Here is a 22133-nt window from a genome sequence, read left to right on the forward strand (position 1 = left end):
GTCATTCCTTAACCATTTGCATGGGCTTAAATTCTTTGTAATTAGTTTAAAGCAACGTTGCTCTTGTAATAAAAAAACATTATAAACCAAGTGCTCGGTAATTATTGCACGTTCAGTTAACATGAATCGGGACAAGTAAAGAATCATAGAACTTACGAGCAGGGAATGTACAGAGGGAAAATTTATCTTATCAACTGGCCATGTAATTTACATAATTCTTGAATTTTAGGTTAAGTTATATTTTGTAGATCAGGCGTAAGTTGATTTTTTTTTTAAATTATTAAAGAAATCAATCATCAATTATCACATAATGTGATTTGTAAAATATTGTTCGAGTAGATAGTCTCTCGAGAATGACTCAAACTTTATAATGATTTTGATTTTTATTACATAGTAATCATGTCATTAAGGTCAAACTTTGAACAAACATCCATTTACATAGCAAGCATGTTATTATGGTGTATGCTCATCATCGCTTTCAAACCTTGACATGTGTCTTCTAACATAACCATAATGAAAATTATACTTTCAAATTTATTTTTTTTATTTTGAAAGGATGTCAACTAGTGCCAAGCTAGGACTAGAAACACAATTTGGCAACAACATTCCATATTTACCCCTGCTTTTGCTGGCTGTATCTCAAAAATATATGGGCAGTCCTCCTAATTTTCATCTTCTAACCGGAATCTCACCCCACAAATCAAATTACAGCCCACAACTGCCTAATTTTTGTTAGTACCAAAATCAAGAACCAATAACAATATCTTATTATTCGTTGCAGTTTAAATGACACTTGTTGATGAGTTTTGTTGCAGTTAAATTTCAGGATAATATTAGAGAGACTAAATTTGAAGATGAAATTTACAAATTAAATGTTATGTCACCAATAAAAATGAGCATGTTTATTAACGTTTAAATGATAAACCAATTATCAACTTCTATATATGTTTGAACCCGATGTTACACCATCGGTTCGAGTAATCGAGGCTATTGAATAAGCAGAATTTTAGATCGTTGAAATTATTAGAAAATCTGAGCATGCACGATAGTTATAACGGTGAGAAAAGTTACGGTAATATTAGCGTACTTCTTACGTGGCCACGCCCAAAACGAAGTCGTGGCAACTCGCGCGAATGCCACTGCTCCCTCTATCGTCTTCTTTCCCGCTTGGCTTCGCATTGATCGTTTGAACCTGTAACCGATCACCGATCACCGACGACCGACACCGACTTTCCTATTTTCTCGATGGTGAGAAAGCATACGGCCCAATATTAGCGTACTTCTTACGTGGCCACGCTCAAAACGAAGCGTGGCGACTCCCACGAATGCCACTTCTCCCTCTATTGTCTTCTTCCCCACTTGGCCTCGCATTGATCGTTTGAACCTGTAACCGATGACCGACGACCGACACCGAGATTTTCCCAAACCTTGGTCCTTACTCTCGTATAAATTAGAAACGAACAGCGGAACAATTTTCTCGCAACCGGAAGCACAGCAAACATGGATCTGAGAGAAAGCATCATCAACCAAAACGACGTCGCAAGGAGGCTGACGAAGCAGCTGGTTCAGACCGAAGGCAAGCAGTCGAACCTCGTGTACTCGCCGCTGTCCATCCACGTTGTGCTGAGCCTGATCGCGGCCGGGTCAAAGGGTCCCACCCAGGAGCAGCTGCTGTCGTTCCTCAAGTCAAAGTCCACCGACCACCTCAACTCCTTCGCCTCCCAGCTCGTGTCCGTGATCTTCTCCGATGGGTCCCCCGTGGGCGGCCCCAAGCTGGCGTTTGCGAATGGGCTTTGGGTGCACAAGCCTCTCACGCTGAAGCCTTCCTTCAAGCAGGTGGTGGACGCTTCTTACAAGGCAGCTCTCGCCCTAGTCGATTTTCAGACTAATGTAAGCTCCCAAACCCTCTGTCATGTCGTTTCGATAGTTTTTTTTTCAATGCTGCTCATGATCAAAGTCCTGAATTTTTTTTCCCGATTTGATTAGAGATGTATAAATATTTCCTAAATTGCAGGCCTGCTGATGCTCTTTTATTATTGTAGCATTTCAAATAAATATTTCCTCTCTAATCATTACTGTTCGTGCTTGTTCTTCTGAATAGCTTAGCTGTTACGAAATCGTATCGTAGATTTTTTGTTCGTTACTGTTTGTGGTTGTAATTGATCGAGATATGCAGGCTGATATCATTGTTTTCTAACTTGTCGTAACTGTTGTTGGTGCTCAAGGCTGCTCAAGTGGCGTCGGGAGTGAATTCATGGGCTGAAAAGGAGACGAGCGGCCTTATCAAGGATCTACTTCCTCCCGGGTCACTTGACAGCTCAACCAGGCTCATCTTTACGAATGCATTGTACTTCAAGGGAGCTTGGAATGAGAAATTTGATGCATCAGCTACAAAAGAGCATGACTTCCACCTTCTCGACGGGAGCACAGTTAAGGCGCCCTTCATGACCAGCAAGAACAAGCAGTATGTAAGTGCCTTTGACGGTTTCTCAGTCTTAGGGCTTCCTTACAGACAAGGTGAAGACAAGCGGCGCTTCTCCATGCACATCTTTCTTCCACAGGCGAAAGATGGGCTGCCAGCTTTGGTTGAGAAACTTGGCTCTGAGTCCGGGTTTTTAGATCGATATCTTCCCAAACAACCAGTTGCAGTGGGCGACTTCAGAATCCCAAAGTTTAAGATCTCATTTGGGTTTGAAGCTTCCAATGTCCTAAAGAGTCTGGGACTGGTGCTGCCTTTCGAGGGTGAAGGAGGTCTGACAGAGATGGTGGACTCGCCCGAGGGTAAGAAGCTATATGTTTCCAGCATATTCCACAAGTCGTTCATCGAAGTGAATGAAGAAGGCACAGAAGCTGCAGCTGCTTCTGCCGGCGTTATAAGTGAGAGGAGGATGCCCATGACATTTGTGGCTGATCGTCCATTCCTCTTCACGATCAGGGAAGAAACGACCGGAACAGTTCTGTTCATCGGTAACCTGCTCAACCCTCTTGCCGGCTGAGTGTTACAACCCCCTGGGAAAGGGCATCAGATGTACGTAGAATAATACGCGCGAGACTGTAGTAAATAAAATGTATGATCCTTGTATACATGTACTATGTTTGGTTATTACCTAATCACCCTGTACTTGCAGCAGTTGGTCTTGTTTCTCCCATGTGGCGATTTTTGTTTGTTCTCCCATGGCGTTTATCCATGTGTAGAATCTTGATTCTGAATACTTATTTTATGTTGTACTCTGTTTGAACAATAAAAGTTTTAGCCGACTGCAAACGTCGGTTAGTGTTAAAGTATTTAATATATAGAATGGACGAGTGCTAGTGTTGTACCATACACATGGTTGGTGATGAAAAAGATTAAACTTTGAATATTCTATAAAATATTATTTAACTTGGGACGAGGATCTTCTTTGTGAGGATCTTATGAATTAATTTATCTTAACGGTTCATTGTACATCGTGTGACCATCTTTCATTAGATACTCTTTGTGTTAAATTTTAAATAAATTCAAAATAATTTTTGGCTGCAGGATGATTGATAAACAGATATGATGCATTGATTCCTAAAGTCCTCACAAAGAGAATCCAGATGTTTATAGTCCTCCATGACTGGAGATGGCCTAAGATGCTAAACACTTAACACTACCCAATTTTTCCAGTTAGTTAAATTTTCACAATTAGTGTATTAAATTGCTTAAGAAATGTTATCAGCACTCTAAAATAATTGACCATATTTTCTTGACTCTTTTGTTAAATTGCATGAAGATTTTTTTGGATAGTCAATAATATCTCCCAATTGCTTAACATAGAATTAAATAGAGTATCGCTAACTAGAGCATGATATGTTTCTGTGTCTTTGATGCCCTTTGCTCGAGAAAATTTAGTATAGGGTTTTCATCACAAATGGTCCCTGACATTGATCAAACACATCATTTTGGTTCCTGACATTGAAAATCAATAGAAATGGTCCCTGACATTGATCAAACACTCACAAATAGTCCTTCCGTTAAAAATGTTTTGGGCAATTTTCAAAGCTTTGTAACTCAATCGTTTCTTAACCAAATTCGACCCATAATATATCAAAATGAAGATAGGAAAGTGTAGAACAAGATTATACCTATTTGGAAACCCAATGGTTGCCGGAGATGGCCGGAAAACAGCCTCAAATGTGACTGGTCCGCGAAAAAACTGGAAAACTCGCCTGAAATTGGGTAAACTTTAAACATTCATAACTTCTTCAATAATCAACGAAATCGAGTGATTCAAAAACGAAAATCATACTTCTCGACGAGACTAAGAGAATGGTATCTTTCTTGATGGCTAACTCATTGTAGTTTGGCCGGAAAATGACTCGAAATTGGCTAACTCGAAAATGGTTATCCAAGTTCGAGCCATTTTCCGGTCAAACCACGGTAAATTAGTAGTCAATAAAGATACCATTATCTTTCTCTCATTGAGAAGTATGATTTTCATTTTTGAATCACTCAATTTCGTTGAGTATTGAAGAAGTTATGAATGTTTAAAGTTTACCCCATTTCAGGCGAGTTTTTCAGTTTTTTCACGGACCAGTCACATTTGAGGCTGTTTTCCTGCCATCTCCGGCAACCATTGGGTTTCCAAATAGGTATAATCTTGTTCTACACTTTCCTATCTTCATTTTGATATATCATGGGTCAAATTTGGTTAAGAAACGATTGAGTTACGAAGCTTTGAAAATTGCCCAAAACGTTTTTAACGGAAGGACCATTTGTGATGTGTTTGATCAATGTCAGGGACCATTTCTATTGATTTTCAATGTCAGGGACCAAAATGATGTGTTTGATCAATGTCAGGGACCATTTGTGATGAAAACCCTTTAGTATATGAACGACAAACTACGTGTTATTACGGCCACAGACGATAATCCATACTATTTGTTTAATACTTAAGCTTACTTGTGGTCCCATTATGTAAAAAACATTTGCATTAGTCTGCACACAAGAAATTTTTTATTGGTTTCAGTTGAGCTCAAATAATAATAATCTGTTCGTGTAAAAGTTAAAATTTATCTTATTATGTAATTGATTTAAAATACCGTAAATACTGATTTAAAATTATCTCATTGTCAGCTTGTGTGTCATTCTCGTAGAATTTGGAATTATTCACATTGTTTAGTAACGTAGGATATTTCAAGAAGCATTTTTGCTCACTATCATTTAGTGTAATGTATATTCATCATTCTATTTATCATCGTTAGATGAGTTTGAATTTTAAGATCCGTGTAGTGGATAGACACAAATTTCAAAATTCAATCTCATCTAACGATAATAAATATGATGATGAACATAAATCAAATAAATGATGATGATAAAAAATACATAGATATTTCAGTACATGAAAACGTCACGTTAATGAAAGGAACTGGAGCGCCTGCTGCTGACCTCGGTCAAACAGACGGTGTGGGTTTCACGTGGCTGGCGCGAAATCTAAACCGTTAATTTAATGTTAGTTATCTCTCCCCTTGTCACGACTCCCATGTAATGCTGTAAGGGTGCGTTTGGTACGCAGACGGGACGGGACGGGACGGAACGAAGGTGTAATTTTTGAAAAAGACATGGGGTATATTTGTCTTAAAATGGTAAAACATTGTGTTCCACATACGTGGAACAAACCCGTTCCAGGGGGAGGTGGAACGCAAAAACACCCAAAATCTGTCCCGTGGAACAGCCCGTTCCACCCATTTTTGGCGCACCAAACGCGGGACGGAACGCCTCGTCCCGTTCCGTCCCGTCCCGTCCCGCGTACCAAACGCACCCTAAAGTCACAAGCACCCATCGTTTGGTTCTAATATTACAACAGTACCGCCCATGGAAACACAATCTTAAGCAATCTCTAATACTCATAATGTTGTTGAAGTTTTGCACTAATAATAGTTGCTAAACAGTGATTAGACAGTCAGATAAGAGACAGGGTTTATGATGTGATTTGGACGTCCCATCCTTTGCCACTTAAAATGTCTTACCTACCAAACATATCTTGAAAAATAATTTAGCTTGGTACGAAGAATCACAATTTTTGTTTATAATTGACGAAATCAATCAATGCATGTTTTTTATCAAATCAATATTTATTGGGATATTCATCCTTAAAATCTTCATTTTGTTATAAAACAACAATATATTTATTATTTTTAAAATTTTGTAATACGTTTATTTAAGTAGTGACTTTGAACGTTTTAAAATTGAAAAATCAATATTTAAATGCAAAGTTGTCCGTTTTGAATAATCTCTAACAATATTTTCCTTCTCGTAAATGAGTAAGATTGGTTTATTTTGTACACAATTAGATATTGAGAGTTGAAATTCTAAATACTAAGTTCTTCTTAACATATTTTCGTAACCATTTAAGATGTTTGTATATTCGAAGAATATGGAAAAATTGAATCAACCCATATTATTATTATGGCTGTCGACATCTTTTATCAGAGGATAGCCATCAAGTCACACCGCATATCCAGAAAGAGAAATCCATCCAAAAAATAGGAAAACGAAATGACATTCCTTATTTTCCTCCATGGACGTCCCTTCTCTCCCCACCACGAAGGTCCCAGCTGAAAAGAAACGGATGGCACAATCGTGATTATCACAAACAGGAATGTCAAATTGTAGCAAGAGCATGGTCAGCGCCGTTACAAATAAGTGGAAGTTCCTCGGAAGAGTAAGAGAACGCGACAATCATAACGTAATCTATCTCTTCACTTTCTCAATCCTTTTCTATCTTTTTTTTCTTTCTGGGTTCCTTGTACTTCTCATAAATATTAAGAGTTTAATTCAAAAGAAAGGAACTTTCTCTTTCATTGCTTACATTTTTTTTTTCAGATTATTTACTTTCCCTTCCTTGCAGTTGCTTGGAAGAAACCAAGCTCAGAAGACCTTTGTTTTTTTTGAGAATTCAGTTCAATCCGTTTATATATATATATATATATATATGGTGTTGATGATTTACCAGAAGTGATAGTGCTTCAACCGAGAAGAAGAAGCTTTTAGTCTTCAGAAATTCAGAGAAAAGATAAGGAAGTGGAAGAGTGAAGGAAAAGCAAATCAAAAGATGGGAGAAACTGCTCCTCATCCTCCACCACAGGTGGTTGCTCGGCCGTCTCAGATGCCTCTTGGGGCAGCGAAGGGTCCCATTTGGACTCCAACTGAGCAGCTCCACAACCTTCAGTATTGCATCCACTCCAACCCCTCTTAGCGTTAGTCTCTCTCTGTTTCTGTTAATTTCTTCGTTCTGGGTTTTATATTTTTTGAGTAAAAAGCTGATTAAAGTTGTGCTATTTTAATGGGTTGGTTTAAAAGTTGAAGCTTTTGGCACTACTTCTTATTTAGTTTACTAGTTTGCTTTTTATTCCTAATTTTGCAAATTACTTTTACTATTTTTGTTTCGGATTCTCTAATTTATTGTGTTCGAATCTTTTTAAGTACTGTAATTAGTTCTAATAAAATAATAAGCATATGTTCCATTACCAGTTTCAACTTATCCTGCTTACAAGACATCGATATCACTCGAAAATGTTTAGGAAGTGTAAACGTAAATTTCCCATGTTTATCAAATGCAACAAACTGCTTCTAATGGATCGAATTTTACAGCGGAAACATTCGTACTCGCTTTTCAGCACTATATTGTGATGCTCGGATCCATAGTTATAATTGCCACTAGTTTCGTGCCTCGGATGGGTGGGGATCATGTAAGTTATGTCCTCTATACAGTAAAGTTTATAATATGCCGGTTAAGATTAGCGATCACACACGTAGCTTTGAATCCGTGATGTTAATGTTTGGGTTTTGTTCTCCCTTTGTGATCAGGGTGACAAGGCACGCGTGATTCAGACGATGCTGTTTATGGCAGCAATAAACACTTTGATCCAAACATTCATCGGGACAAGGCTTCCAACAGTGATGACTTCGTCATTCGCTTTTACCCTTCCGGTGATGTCAATCATCAATGATTATTCTGATCGGAATTTTAGAAGTGAACATGAGGTATGTAAAGTTTGAAACATGTTATTCATAGAGGATTTAACATCACATTAATTTACTTCTTAAATTGCTTTAAGAAATTTCAGTTATAGACTTTGAGATGAAAAATACGTGGTGCAAAAAACGTGTAAACCTTACATACCTGTAGAAGACGTCATGATGAATTTCTGGTTTTGAGGACGGAATAGATTGAAGCACGTCTATGCACTGTTGCGTCATATGCAACAAACTGATGGGGAGTTCTAGGGTTGTGGCATTAGCAATGTGACAGGGACCTCAAACTTACATAGGCCTCACGTCCCTAGAACCCTACCCACTAATGGAGACTAGAAACTCTTATGATCCTCTAACCAGAATAATAAAGCCAATGGAAATGTTAGCACACAATTGTTGTACATATAACAGACTTCGAGCAATTTTTGGAACACGTAAAACATTGTTAAGAATAAGATCATGAGTATTGGTTTTAATGGTTGTTGCATCAATATTCTTAATGGATAAACCTGTTCCATTTCCAACTGTGATTTTATCAAAACCTTGGAATGGTGTAACTTGATTCAATGTGGTGGCATCAGCAGTGATATGATGAGATGCACCAGTATCAACAATCCATGCATCATGAGGAATATACTGTTCTATCTGCTGTGTTGCCATAGCTGTTAAGTTTGCAGGTGGTTGTTGGCCTTGAAAAACATAATTCCCTTTGTGATAACATTCAAGAGCTGAGTGACCTTTTTTTCCCACAAATCTGACACTCCATTTGAAATCTAGTATTTGGTGTAGTAGCATTTCTGTGAAAACAATTGACTGCAGTATGCCCTTTCTTGTTGCAGATTTGGCACTCAATCACTGTTGTTGACCTGCTCTCTGTGTTTCCATTCCACACATTTGAACCATTTGACCTTGAATTGCCATACGAAAAATCAGAAGAGTTTCCTATGTTGTAACCCTTGCTTTTGAATCCACCATTTGTCTTGTAATTATTGTTACCCTTGTAGTTTGAACCACCAAAAGGTTTCTGCATGAAATGAGGTATTGGACCAGAATTTGATGCATTAGCCATAAACCCAAAACCATAGGGAACTTGAGGATAAACTGGACCAGGAAATTGCGGAGACATAGGAGGTTGAGGCATATGAGGTTGCTGTGGATATTGTTGTGGCAAGACAAATGGCTGTGGTTATTGTGGCTGTGGATATTGTTGTGGATATTGCTGTGGTAAAACAAATGGCTCAGCAGAATATGGATATGGATTAGGAGTTATAACACCACCAGTGGTTGCAGGTAAATGACTATGCCCTGCAGGATTAGACCCTGAAGCAAATGAATTTCCCTGAGTTGACTAAGAACCCTAAACATATAAGGCAGATAGACTTTGAGACCCAACACTTGTGTCTCATTCAATCTCTTTTTCAGCTCTAAATTTTTTCAAGGAAATGGATGATTCTTTGCCTAATATCACAGTTCGAATAGTTGCATACTCCTTCGGCAAACCAGCTAAACCAGCAATTATAACATCATTATCAGAAATGAACTCTCCAGTAGCAGTTAACTGTTCTCTTATACTCTTCAATCTTAACAGATATTTATCCATCAGATCTCCTCATTTTTTAATGGTGTACAACTCAATTTTTAAATGATTTACCCTAGTTTTAGACACTGAAGCAAATCTATCCACAAGATTCGACCAAGCCTCACAAGCAGTTAAACATCCAAGAACATATTTAATAGCCTCATCAAACAAAGTAGCTAGTAAAAGACTTAGTAATGGATATGTGGATTCCCATTCAACATATTCAGCAGTAAGTTCAGAAGTAACTCCTCTCTTAGTATCTATTACAAATTTTTGTGGACAACCAATAGTGCCATCAAAATGCCCAAACAATTTATGACCTTTCAACACATATTTGAACTGAAAAGCCCATTTCACAAAATTATCATCCTTCAACTTTATTGTGATCATTCCCAGTTTCAACTTTAACACTTGAAGTAGTCATGATTTCTTGATCGAACACATAGAATTTGCAAATAACAAACAAACACCCAAAAATTTCTGATATACGTATTGAAAGGAAAGACTGAAACTTTCTCACAACCCAAGCAAGACTGAAACTCGCTTAATACTCAGGAAAAACTGAAACTTTCTTGATGAATCTTGCACACAAATACAACACACAATTCCAATTCGGAAAAGAAAACACACAATCTTCTAATCAGGACTGAAACCCAATTACTCAACAGAAATTCACACTATCACTTGAATTGCAGCTGTGATTGCAGCCACAAATCGCCAGAATACCAATCGCCAGAAAGAACAACAAGGATCTGCAATCGCCAGAACCTTTGAACAAACCCGTTGAAAAGACCTTTCAGAATCCTTGAACTGGATAGCAGCGAAAGAACTAGGATCGAAAACGGTAGTGAACCATGGTCGGCGATGATACCATATTAACAGTGTTGAATTGTGGCCAAGTGGCCATCACCTTTCGGCTAATAAACAAACAAAAGAAAAGAAAAAAAAAGACAAAATGATGAGGAAACATCATGATGAGAAGGCATCATGATTATGCTTTCTTCTTTTGTAGTTTTTTAATAACCATAATTATTGTTTTTGTTTCGGGTAGAAGAGAAGAAAGGGAGAGCTCATTTTTTAGAAGAAAGCAGATTAAAGAGAGAAGAGGAGAGAGAGAAGGTAGAGCCTTTTGGTTATAAAAGGCATTCGATTATGCCTTTGGATGTGGGGGGGGGGAGCGGCAGATGAGAGAGCACAGGGAGAGCATTCGGCTCTCCCATTTGAATATGAGCTGCTCCTTCCCACCATTTGTAATAATCCCATTTTGTTAGTAATCACTCAATCAAAGATGTTGGTGCTACTTGTGTAGCTTTTGGGAGAGAAGGATTTTGATATGTGTTTCTTCTTCTCCATTTGTTTCTTAGTTTGAGTGAGAGCTATTGGGTGTATGTGGGATTTGGGTTTGAGTGTTGAACTCTATTTGTAATCTCATTTTGATATTAGTGGAATTTCCTCGCCGTCTCGGAACTGGATGTAGGCTTACGCCAAACCAGTATAAAAATCCTTGTGTCTTTTGGATTATTTGTCTTGTCATATTTTGCCGTTATTAGCTTTGATTTCATATTTGAAGCTTCCGCACAACAAGTGGTATCAAAGCTCCGGGTTTCGACTTGGAGGCTTTGTACTAGTATGTCTATGAAATCTTCGAATGACGGTGAAATATGTTTTTTGGAAAAATTCGACTGGAGGAATGACTTTGGCATTTGGTCAATTGGAGATGCAGAGTTTGGCTGCAAAATGCGTGGCGTTGAAGAAGGATAGTAAGGGACTATGCTGCAGTCACTGAGCTTGCAGATTGGAGAATGGTTTCGGAAACAGCGTGTCTGCTGCAATGTTGCCGTCGATGTTGTTGAAGTGTTGGTGTTCGACAGCTGCAGGTGTAGTGTACTGCTTTTGGTGGGTTCTCCGTTGGTCATCGCTGCACCGGAGGTGTTTGTGGGTTGTTGTCGACGAGTTGAGTGGGAAGGAGAAAAGGTAGAAGCAGTTGAAAATTGAAAAGAAAATGTTGGTTCTTTTTCTTTCGGCATTTGTTTTGGCAGAAGGACATCATGATGACAAATGATGTTGTTGCCTGGAAGAAAAGGGAAAAAGGCTAAGGCTAAGTTTTCTTTTCTTTGGCATTTTTTCAACGGCAGAAAATTTTTGGTTGTTTTTCACTCCCATTAGTTGCCTTTGGAGCAAGTTGATGGAAACATTGGAGGAGTTTATGAGGGCCAATTTGTTGAGTTCTGCAAGTTTGGATAGTGAGGCACCACACTATTTTGGATACACCACATGCACTGCAGAACATTTGTGTGGAACCCTCTTGTGGAAGGCAAGTTATATGCTTTCTAACTTTGTTTGGTCTATGGACATTTAGTTGGATTTGTTTGCCACTGCTATTTGGTTTGTTGGTCTCCATCATCTGCAATTAGTTTTCTTGAAGACTCCAGTTGAGGTATGGTTTTGGATCTCCTGCTGATTATTTGAATTTGAAATTTTTGGTTGTCCTGTTGGTGCTCATGTGATGATGGTAAACTTGAGTGGAGGGCATAGTTTTTTTGTATGTGGTATGTTAGACCTTGTTGCCAAATTTGTAATCAGTTTTGACTTGGAGAATATGCCGTGCTATTTGAATGAGTCTATTGATGCAGTTTAAGACCATGGTGTTTGTAAGCAGGTGGAGTTCGTTGTGTGTCCAACTTTGGTATGGTGTGCTTGATCTTTTGTTGGTGATATTGAAGAATTTCAGTTCTTCGTTTGAATCACTTTTGTTTTGATCAAGGCACTTATGGTTTGCAAATTTGGAGAATACGGTAGAGAAATGGTCTACTTTTGTTGGCTTTGGTACAATTTGAGTCGAGGTGGAGATCATTATGAGTACCGGAAAGTTTGGGGAATTTGATTTAGTTCCCGTTGTTTTTAGTTTGTACTTTGGGTGATTATGGTGATTGTTGATTCGATTCTCTGTGATGGTTTCAGAACTTGGCCAAGGTGGAGATTGTTGAATTGTGGCCAAGTGGCCATCATCGGCTAATAAACAAACAAAAGAAAAGAAAAAGAAAGACAAAATGATGAGGAAACATCATGATGAGGAGGCATCATGATTATGCTTTCTTCTTTTGTGGTTTTTTAATAACCATAATTATTGTTTGTTTATTAGCCGAAAGGTAATGGCCACTTGGCCACAATTCAACAATCTCCACCTTGGCCAAGTTCCGAAACCATCACAGAGAATCGAATCAACAATCACCATAATCACCCAAAGTACAAACTAAAGACAACGGGAACTAAATCAAATTCCCCAAACTTTCCGGTACTCATAATGATCTCCACCTTGACTCAAATTGTACCAAAGCCAACAAAAGTAGACCATTTCTCTACCGTCTTCTCCAAATTTAAATCCTATGAAGAAAGGGAGAGCTCATTTTTTAGAAGAAAGCAGATTAAAGAGAGAAGAGGAGAGAGAAGGTAGAACCTTTTGGTTATAAAAGGCATTCGATTATGCCTTTGGATGTGGGGAGAGCGGCAGATGAGAGAGCACAGGGAGAGCATTCGGCTCTCCCATTTGAATATGAGTTGCTCATTCCCACCATTTGTAATAATCCCATTTTGTTAGTAATCACTCAATCAAAGATGTTGGTGCTACTTGTGTAGCTTTTGGGAGAGAAGAATTTTGATATGTGTTTCTTCTTCTCCATTTGTTTCTTAGTTTGAGTGAGAGATATTGGGTGTATGTGGGATTTGGGTTTGAGTGTTGAACTCTATTTGTAATCTTCTTTTGATATTAGTGGAATTTCCTCGCCGTCTCGGAACTGGATGTAGGCTTACGCCGAACCAGTATAAAAATCCTTGTGTCTTTTAGATTATTTGTCTTGTCATATTTTGCCGTTATTAGCTTTGGTTTCATATTTGAAGCTTCAGCAATACAAACAGTACAAGATCAATGAATTCCTATGAATGAATAAACTAAAGAAATCGAAGAAAGAGAATAACGAGAGAGAAAAGCTTTTCATTTATATTGCTCTAACAGAAAATGATTACATGATAAAAATCTAAGTCTCCAAAACAATAATTATATAGAGACTAGAATGAGCAGAATCACAATATTGCCTTTCTAACTAATTCTTATCTTCTAACAACCTCAACACTCACAAGCTTGACACTTGTCATTTCTTACAACCACTCCTTACAAATCCTAACTGTTTATCTGGTTAATATAACGGATGGCCGACGACCGACACCGAGATTTTCCCAAACCTTGGTCCTTACTCTCGTATAAATTCGAAACGAACAGTAAACAATTTTCTCGCAATCGGAAGCACGGCAAACATGGATCTGAGAGAAAGCATCATCAACCAAAACGACGTCGCAAGGAGGCTGACGAAGCAGCTGGTTCAGACCGAAGGCAAGCAGTCGAACCTCGTGTACTCGCCGCTGTCCATCCACGTGGTGCTGAGCCTGATCGCAGCCGGGTCAAAGGGTCCCACCCAGGAGCAGCTGCTCTCATTCCTCAAGTCAGAGTCCACCGACCACCTCAACTCCTTCGCCTCCCAGCTCCTGCCCTTTATCTTCTCCGATGGGTCCCCCGTGGGCGGCCCCAAGCTGGCGTTTGCGAATGGCGTTTGGGTGCAGAAGCCTCTCCCTCTGAAGCCTTCCTTCAAGCAGGTGGTGGAAGCTTCTTACAGGGCCGCTCTCGTCCTAGTTGATTTTCAGACCAATGTAAGCTCCCAAACCCTCTGTCATGTCGTTTCGATTGTTTTTGTCGATGCTGCTCATGATCAAAGTCTTTGGTTGTAATTTCAGACCAATGTTTCAATGTCGATGCTGCTGATGCTCTTTTGTTCGTTACTGTTTTTGGTTGTAATTGATCGAGATATGCAGGTTGATATCATTGTTTTCTAACTTGTCGTAACTGTTGTTGGTGCTCAAGGCTGCTCAAGTGGAGTCGGAAGTGAATTCATGGGCTGAAAAGGAGACGAGCGGCCTTATCAAGGATCTACTTCCTCCCGGGTCACTTGACAGCTTCACCAGGCTCATCTTTACCAATGCATTATACTTCAAGGGAGCTTGGAATGAGAAATTTGATGCAACAGCTACAAAAGAGCATGACTTCCACCTTCTCGACGGGAGCACAGTTAAGGCGCCCTTCATGACCAACAAGAACCAGCAGTATGTAAGTGCCTTTGACGGTTTCTCAGTCTTAGGGCTTCCTTACAAACAAGGTGAAGACAAGCGGCGCTTCTCCATGCACATCTTTCTTCCACAGGAGAAAGATGGGCTGCCAGCTTTGGTTGAGAAACTTGGCTCTGAGTCCGGGTTTTTAGATCGCTATCTTCCCAAACAACCAGTTGCAGTGGGCGACTTCAGAATCCCAAAGTTTAAGATCTCATTTGGGTTTGAAGCTTCCAATGTCCTAAAGAGTCTGGGACTGGTGCTGCCTTTCGTGGGTGGAGGTCTGACAGAGATGGTGGACTCGCCCGAGGGTAAGAAGCTATATGTTTCCAACATATTCCACAAGTCGTTCATCGAAGTGAATGAAGAAGGCACAGAAGCTGCAGCTGCTTCTGCCGGCGTTATAAGTGATAGGAGGATGCCCATGACATTTGTGGCTGATCGTCCGTTCCTCTTCACGATCAGGGAAGAAACGACCGGAACAGTTCTGTTCATCGGTAACCTGCTCAACCCTCTTGCCGGCTGAGTGTTACAATCCCCTGGGAAAAGGCATCATGTGTACGTAGAATAATACGAGAGTATAGTAAATAAAATGTATGATCCTTGTATACATGTGCTAGGTTTGGTTATTACCTAATCACCCTGTACTTGCCGCAGTTGGTCTTGTTTCTCCCATGTGGCGATTGTTGCTCGTTCTCCCATGGCGTTTATCTATTTGCACAATCTTGATTCTGAATACTTATTTTATGTTGTACTCTGTTTGAACAATTAAAGTTTTAGCCGACTGCAAACGTCGGTTAAGTGTTAAAGTATTTGGACAAGGATTGTCTGTCTTTTCATTTTTCGTGCCCTTCTGTTTTGTGTGGTCACAGTTAAACTACGTCAATATTTTATATTATTTTTTTATAGAGATAATAAGATAAAAATAAATAATAATATAAAATATTAACGTGACTTAACTGTAACCACACAAACAGGAAGGCACGGGAGAACACCGGAAGTGGAAGAGCGGACATTCTTGTCCAAAGTATTTAATATATAGAATGTACGAGTGCTAGTGCTGTACCATATACATGGTTGGTGATGAAAAGGATTAAACTATGAATATTCTATAAAATATTATTTACCCTAGGACGAGGATTTTCTTTGGATCTTCTTTGGATCTTCTTTATGATGATCTTAGGAATTAATTCATTTTAACGGTTCATTGTACATCGTACGGTCAACTTTCGTTAGATACTTTTTATGTTTAATTTTAAATAAATTCAAAATAATTTTTGACTGCATGATGCATTGATTCCTAAAGCACTCGCAAAGAGACTCCAGATGTTTAGTTCTCCATGACTGGAGATGGCCTAAGATGCTAAACACTTAACACTAACCAATTTTTCCGGTTAGTTAAATTGTTTAATAAATGCTATCCACACTCTAAAATAATTGACCATATTTTCTTGACTCTTTTGTTAGATTGCATGAAATATTGTTCGAGTAAATAATCTCTCAAGTATCACTCAGACTTCATAATGATTTTGATTTTGATTACATAGTAAGCATGTCATTAAGGTCAAATTTTGAACAAACACCCAATTACATAGCACGCATGTTATTATGGTGTATGCTCATTGTCACTTTCAAAACTTGACACCTGTCTACTAACATAACCGATGGCCGACGACCGACACCTTCCCAAACCTTGGTCCTTACTCTCGTATAAATTCGAAACGAACAGTAAACAATTTTCTCGCAATCGGAAGCACGGCAAACATGGATCTGAGAGAAAGCATCATCAACCAAAACGACGTCGCAAGGAGGCTGACGAAGCAGCTGGTTCAGACCGAAGGCAAGCAGTTGAACCTCGTGTACTCGCCGCTGTCCATCCACGTGGTGCTGAGCCTGATCACAGCCGGGTCAAAGGGTCCCACCCAGGAGCAGCTGCTCTCATTCCTCAAGTCAAAGTCCACCGATCACCTCAACTCCTTCGCCTCCCAGCTAGTGTCCGTGATCTTCTCCGATGGGTCCCCCGTGGGCGGCCCCAAGCTGGCGTTTGCGAATGGGCTTTGGGTGCACAAGCCTCTCACGCTGAAGCCTTCCTTCAAGCAGGTGGTGGACGCTTCTTACAAGGCAGCTCTCGCCCTAGTCGATTTTCAGACTAATGTAAGCTCCCAAACCCTCTGTCATGTCGTTTCGATAGTTTTTTTTTTCAATGCTGCTCATGATCAAAGTCCTGAATTTTTTTTCCCGATTTGATTAGAGATGTATAAATATTTCCTAAATTGCAGGCCTGCTGATGCTCTTTTATTCTTGTAGCATTTCAACTAAATATTTACTCTCTAATCATTACTGTTTGTGCTTGTTCTTGTGCATAGCCGTTACGAAATCGTATCGAAGATTTTTTTGTTCGTTACTGTTTGTGGTTATAATCTAGGTATTAAATATTGATAATATCGGAAATATCGGTAGTCCAGAAACACGGAAATATTGATGGAAATATCGGGATATTATCGATATGTATAAAAATAATATGGAAACCACGGAAATTGTAAGAAAAACTTGGAAATTTTTATTGAAACTTTGCAGGATGTTTATTTAGTTAATTATCTATTAGTTTATCACAAAATATTGGAAGGAAATGCATTACATGATAGATTTAACTGATTTAAGTTGATTATATAGCGAACTAGCAAACATTATGAGTTAGAAAATATGTAGTAATTAATAAAAGAAGTTTAAACACACAGTCACCGACTATTAAAAATTGTACATGTAAAAGCTGTAAAAGTTGAATTATTTAGATGCTTTTTTTTCTTACATGCCACCCACACACACACACAGACTCTCACACGCCAACACACACGCACACACAGATCACACACACATCACACACACAGACAGAGACTGAGGTCTCTCTTTCTCGATCCTTCTCTCTTCTCTCTCGATCCTTCTCCCTTCTCTCCGACAGAGACTAAGGTCTCTCTCTCTCTCGATCCTTCTCTCTTCTCTCCCTTCTCCATTCTCCCACACACACACCCAGATCTCTCGATCTCTCTTCTCCCTTCTCCCACACACACGCACAGAGACATCGTCCCTCGTCATCGTCATCATCTCCCACACACACGCACAGAGACCTCGCCCCTCCCCCCTCGTCATCGTCTCCACCGCAAATCTAGGTCTTTGAACGTAAATTGCAGGCCTGCTGATGCTCTTTTATTCTTGTAGCATTTCAACTAAATATTTCCTCTCTAATCATTACTGTTTGTGCTTGTTCTTGTGCATAGCCGTTACGAAATCATATCGAAGATTTTTTGTTCGTTACTATTTGTGGTTATAATCTAGGTATTAAATATTGGTAATATCGGTAGTCCAGAAACACGGAAATATTGATGGAAATATCGGGATATTATCGATATGTATAAAAATAATATGGAAACCACGGAAATTGTAAGAAAAACTTGAAATTTTTTATTGAAACTTTGCAGGATGTTTATTTAGTCAATTATCTATTAGTTTATCACAAAAAAATTGGAAGGAAATGCATTGCATGATAGATTTAACTGATTTAAGTTGATTATATAGCGAACTAGCGAACTAGCAAACATTATGAGTGTAGAAAATATGTAGTAATTAATGAAAGAAGTTTAAACACACAGTCACCGACTATTAAAAATTGTACATGTAAAAGCTGTAAAAGTTGAATTATTTAGATGTTTTTTTTTCTTACATGCCACCCACACACACACACACACAGACTCTCACACGCCAACACACACGCATACACATATCACACACACATACACACATCACACACACAGACAGAGACTAAGGTCTCTCTCTCTCGATCCTTCTCTCTTCTCTCTCGATCATTCTCCATTCTCTCCGACAGAGACTGAGGTCTCTCTCTCTCTCTCGATCCTTCTCTCTTCTCTCCCTTCTCCATTCTACCACACACACACACAGATCTTTCGATCTCTCTTCTCCCTTCTCCCACACACACGCACAAAGACATCGTCCCTCGTCATCGTCATCGTCTCCCACACACACGCACAGAGACCTCGCCCCTCGTCATCGTCTCCACCGCAAATCTAGGTCTTTGAACGTAAATTGCAGGCCTGCTGATGCTCTTTTATTCTTGTAGCATTTCAACTAAATATTTCCTCTCTAATCATTACTGTTTGTGCTTGTTCTTGTGCATAGCCGTTACGAAATCGTATCGAAGATTTTTTGTTCGTTACTGTTTGTGGTTATAATCTAGGTATTAAATATTGGTAATATCGGAAATATCGGTAGTCCAGAAACATGGAAATATTGATGGAAATATCGGGATATTATCTATATGTATAAAAATAATATGGAAACCACAAAAATTGTAAGAAAAACTTGAAAATTTTTATTGAAACTTTGCAGGATGTTTATCTAGTCAATTATATATTAGTTTATCACAAAAAATTGGAAGGAAATGCATTGCATGATAGATTTAACTGATTTAAGTTGATTATATAGCGAGCTAGCAAACATTATGAGTAGAAAATATGTAGTAATTAATGAAAGAAGTTTAAACACACAGTCACAGACTATTAAAAATTGTACATGTAAAAGCTGTAAAAGTTGAATTATTTAGATGCTTTTTTTTCTTACACGCCACCCACCCACCCACACACACACACACTCTCACACGCCAACACACACGCACACACATACACACATCACACACAGACAGAGACTGAGGTCTCTCTTTCTCGATCCTTCTCTCTTCTCTCTCGATCATTCTCCCTTCTCTCCGACAGAGACTGAGGTCTCTCTCTCTCTCGATCCTTCTCTCTTCTCTCCCTTCTCCATTCTCCCACACACACACACAGAGATCTCTCGATCTCTCTTCTCCCTTCTCCCACACACACGCACAGAGACATCGTCCCTTGTCATCGTCATCGTCTCCCACACACACATACACAGACCTCGCCCCTCGCCCCTCGTCATCGTCTCCATCGCAGATCTAGGTCTTTGAATGTCAAAGTTTCGAGCGCACCTCAAATCCAGGCAATCTGATTCTGACGCTGTAGTCGTCGCCGCCACCACCAACTTCCTAAGCCAAGAATGGAGAACCTGATCTCGTTGGTGAACAAAATCCAGAGGGCTTGTACTGCTCTAGGGGACTATGGCGAAGGTAGTGCATTCGTCGTCGCCGTCGTCGCCATCGCCGTCAGTGGTCAGATCAACTCCCGGTCCCTCACCTTCTTACCTCTTCGATTGATTCATGCATATGAATTGTGGTTGTGTTTTCAGTCGCTCTGTAGCTTAGATCTTGATCTTAATCATGTTTTTGCAAGGTTTTTGGGATGAAATCGGCTCGGGAATCGGCACACCCATTTCCGGCGTTCTTCTCCGAGTAGCCAGTTCCAAAAATATCGTGATAATTTCGGAAATATTACGATATTATCGATAGTATAGCGATATTTTGACGAAAACCCTTTGGATACCTATTAAAATATCGGTCCGGCGAAAAACCGATAATATCGACGATATATTGGCGATTTTGTTCCTTGGTTATAATTGATCGAGATATGCAGGCTGATATCATTGTTTTCTAACTTGTCGTAACTGTTGTTGGTGCTCAAGGCTGCTCAAGTGGCGTCGGGAGTGAATTCATGGGCTGAAAAGGAGACGAGCGGCCTTATCAAGGATCTACTTCCTCCCAGGTCACTTGACAGCTCAACCAGGCTCATCTTTACGAATGCATTGTACTTCAAAGGAGCTTGGACTGAGAAATTTGATGCATCAGCTACAAAAGAGCATGACTTCCACCTTCTCGACGGGAGCATAGTTAAGGCGCCCTTCATGACCAGCAAGAGGAAGCAGTATGTAAGTGCCTTTGACGGTTTCTCAGTCTTCCTTACAAACAAGTTGAAGACAAGCGGCGCTTCTCCGTGCACATCTTTCTTCCAGAGGAGAAAGATGGGCTGCCAGCTTTGGTTGAGAAACTTGGCTCTGAGTCCGGGTTTTTGGATCGATATCATCCCAAACAACCAGTTGCAGTGGGCGACTTCAGAATCCCAAAGTTTAAGATCTCATTTGGGTTTGAAGCTTCCAATGTCCTAAAGAGTCTGGGACTGGTGCTGCCTTTCGAGGGTGAAGGAGGTCTGACAGAGATGGTGGACTCGCCCGAGGGTAAGAAGCTATATGTTTCCAGCATATTTCACAAGTCGTTCATCGAAGTGAATGAAGAACGCACAGAAGCTGCAGCTGCTTCTGCCGGCGTTATAAGTCAGAGGAGTATGCCCATGACATTTGTGGCTGATCATCCATTCCTCTTCACGATCAGGGAAGAAACCACAGGAACAGTTCTGTTCATCGGTAACCTGCTCAACCCTCTTGCCGGCTGAGTGTTACAATCCCCTGGGAAAAGGCATCATGTGTACGTAGAATAATACGAGACTATAGTAAATAAAATGTATGATCCTTGTATACATGTGCTAGGTTTGGTTATTACCTAATCACCCTGTACTTGCCGCAGTTGGTCTTGTTTCTCCCATGTGGCGATTGTTGTTCGTTCTCCCATATGGCGTTTATCTATTTGTAGAATCTTGATTCTAAATACTTATTTTATGTTGTACTCTGTTTGAACAATTAAAGTTTTAGCCGACTGCAAACGTCGGTTGCGTGTTAAAAGTATTTAATTTAATATATAGAATGTACGAGTGCTAGTGCTCTGTACCATATACATGGTTGGTGATGAAAACGATTAAAACTCTCAATATTCTATAAAATATTATTTAACCTGGGACGAGGATCTTCTTCGGATGTTCTTTGTGAAGATCTTAGGAATTAATTTATTTTAATGGTTCATGGTACATTGTGTGATCAGCTTTCGTTATATATTTTTTTGTTTTTAATTTTAAATAAATTCAAAATAATTTTTGACTGCATGATGATTGATGAACACATATAATGCATTGATTCCTAAAGTACTCACAAAGAGAATCCAGATGTTTAGTCCTCTATGACTGGAGATGGCCTATGCTAAACACTTAACACTAACCAATTTTTCCGGTTAGTTAAACTCCTTAATAAACGTTATCCACACTCTAAAATAATTGACCATATTTTCTTGATTCTTTTGTTAGATTGCATGAAGAGTTTTTTAGACTGTGAATAATATCTCCCAATTGCTTAACATAGAATTAAATAGAGTATCGCTATAACTAGAGCATGATTTGTTTCTGTGTCTTTGATGCCCTTTGCTCGAGAAAATTTAGTATATGAACAACATACTATGTGTTATTACGGCCACACACGATAATCAAGACTATTTGTTTAATACTTAAGCTCACTTGTGGTCCCATTATGTATAAAAAAAAATCTACATACAACCGTTTGCACACAAGGAATCGTTTATTGACTTTAATTGAG

At 39.4% G+C, this 22133-nt stretch overlaps 3 protein-coding genes, 2 long non-coding RNA genes and 1 pseudogene across 7 annotated transcripts in view; 4 read left to right on the forward strand and 2 right to left on the reverse strand.

Moving 5' to 3' along the window:
• LOC126632666 (serpin-ZX-like) overlaps nucleotides 1–15571 on the forward strand; it is a 59999-nt gene extending 44428 nt beyond the window's left edge. The window contains exons 1-2 of one of the 3 annotated variants that reach the window (XM_050303114.1): nucleotides 13644–14279; nucleotides 14491–15571. In XM_050303114.1, coding sequence (XP_050159071.1) covers nucleotides 13890–14279; nucleotides 14491–15258 — 1158 coding nt within the window. In that variant the 5' untranslated portion in view covers nucleotides 13644–13889 and the 3' untranslated portion in view covers nucleotides 15259–15571. Of the gene's footprint in view, nucleotides 1–13643; nucleotides 14280–14490 lie in introns of those variants that run through there. The other 2 variants (XM_050303116.1, XM_050303115.1) reach the window with 2 other exon arrangements.
• On the forward strand, nucleotides 1113–21250 carry LOC126632669 (serpin-ZX-like; annotated as a pseudogene).
• LOC126632667 (serpin-ZX-like) lies at nucleotides 1434–15571 on the forward strand. The gene is made up of 3 exons (XM_050303117.1): nucleotides 1434–1890; nucleotides 2226–3094; nucleotides 15353–15571. The coding sequence occupies exons 1-2, from the start codon at nucleotides 1501–1503 to the stop codon at nucleotides 2994–2996; spliced, it is 1161 nt and encodes a 386-aa protein (XP_050159074.1). The 5' UTR covers nucleotides 1434–1500; the 3' UTR covers nucleotides 2997–3094; nucleotides 15353–15571.
• Nucleotides 6717–9461, forward strand: LOC126632670 (nucleobase-ascorbate transporter 3-like). The gene is made up of 4 exons (XM_050303118.1): nucleotides 6717–7221; nucleotides 7616–7713; nucleotides 7832–8008; nucleotides 8839–9461. Exons 2-4 carry the CDS (start codon nucleotides 7654–7656, stop codon nucleotides 8950–8952), a joined length of 351 nt encoding a protein of 116 aa, XP_050159075.1. The 5' UTR covers nucleotides 6717–7221; nucleotides 7616–7653; the 3' UTR covers nucleotides 8953–9461.
• On the reverse strand, nucleotides 14950–21231 carry LOC126632672 (uncharacterized). Its single transcript, XR_007626791.1, has 2 exons — nucleotides 21083–21231; nucleotides 14950–15234 (listed from the first exon to the last, which is right to left on the reverse strand). It is a non-coding gene; the product is annotated as an uncharacterized LOC126632672 (long non-coding RNA).
• On the reverse strand, nucleotides 16776–19457 carry LOC126632673 (uncharacterized). The gene is made up of 2 exons (XR_007626792.1): nucleotides 18781–19457; nucleotides 16776–17817 (listed from the first exon to the last, which is right to left on the reverse strand). It is a non-coding gene; the product is annotated as an uncharacterized LOC126632673 (long non-coding RNA).
• Nucleotides 21251–22133: the final 883 nt, after the last annotated feature.

Source organism: Malus sylvestris, chromosome 8, assembly GCF_916048215.2.
Source record: "Malus sylvestris chromosome 8, drMalSylv7.2, whole genome shotgun sequence".
Classification (NCBI taxonomy): domain Eukaryota; kingdom Viridiplantae; phylum Streptophyta; class Magnoliopsida; order Rosales; family Rosaceae; genus Malus; species Malus sylvestris.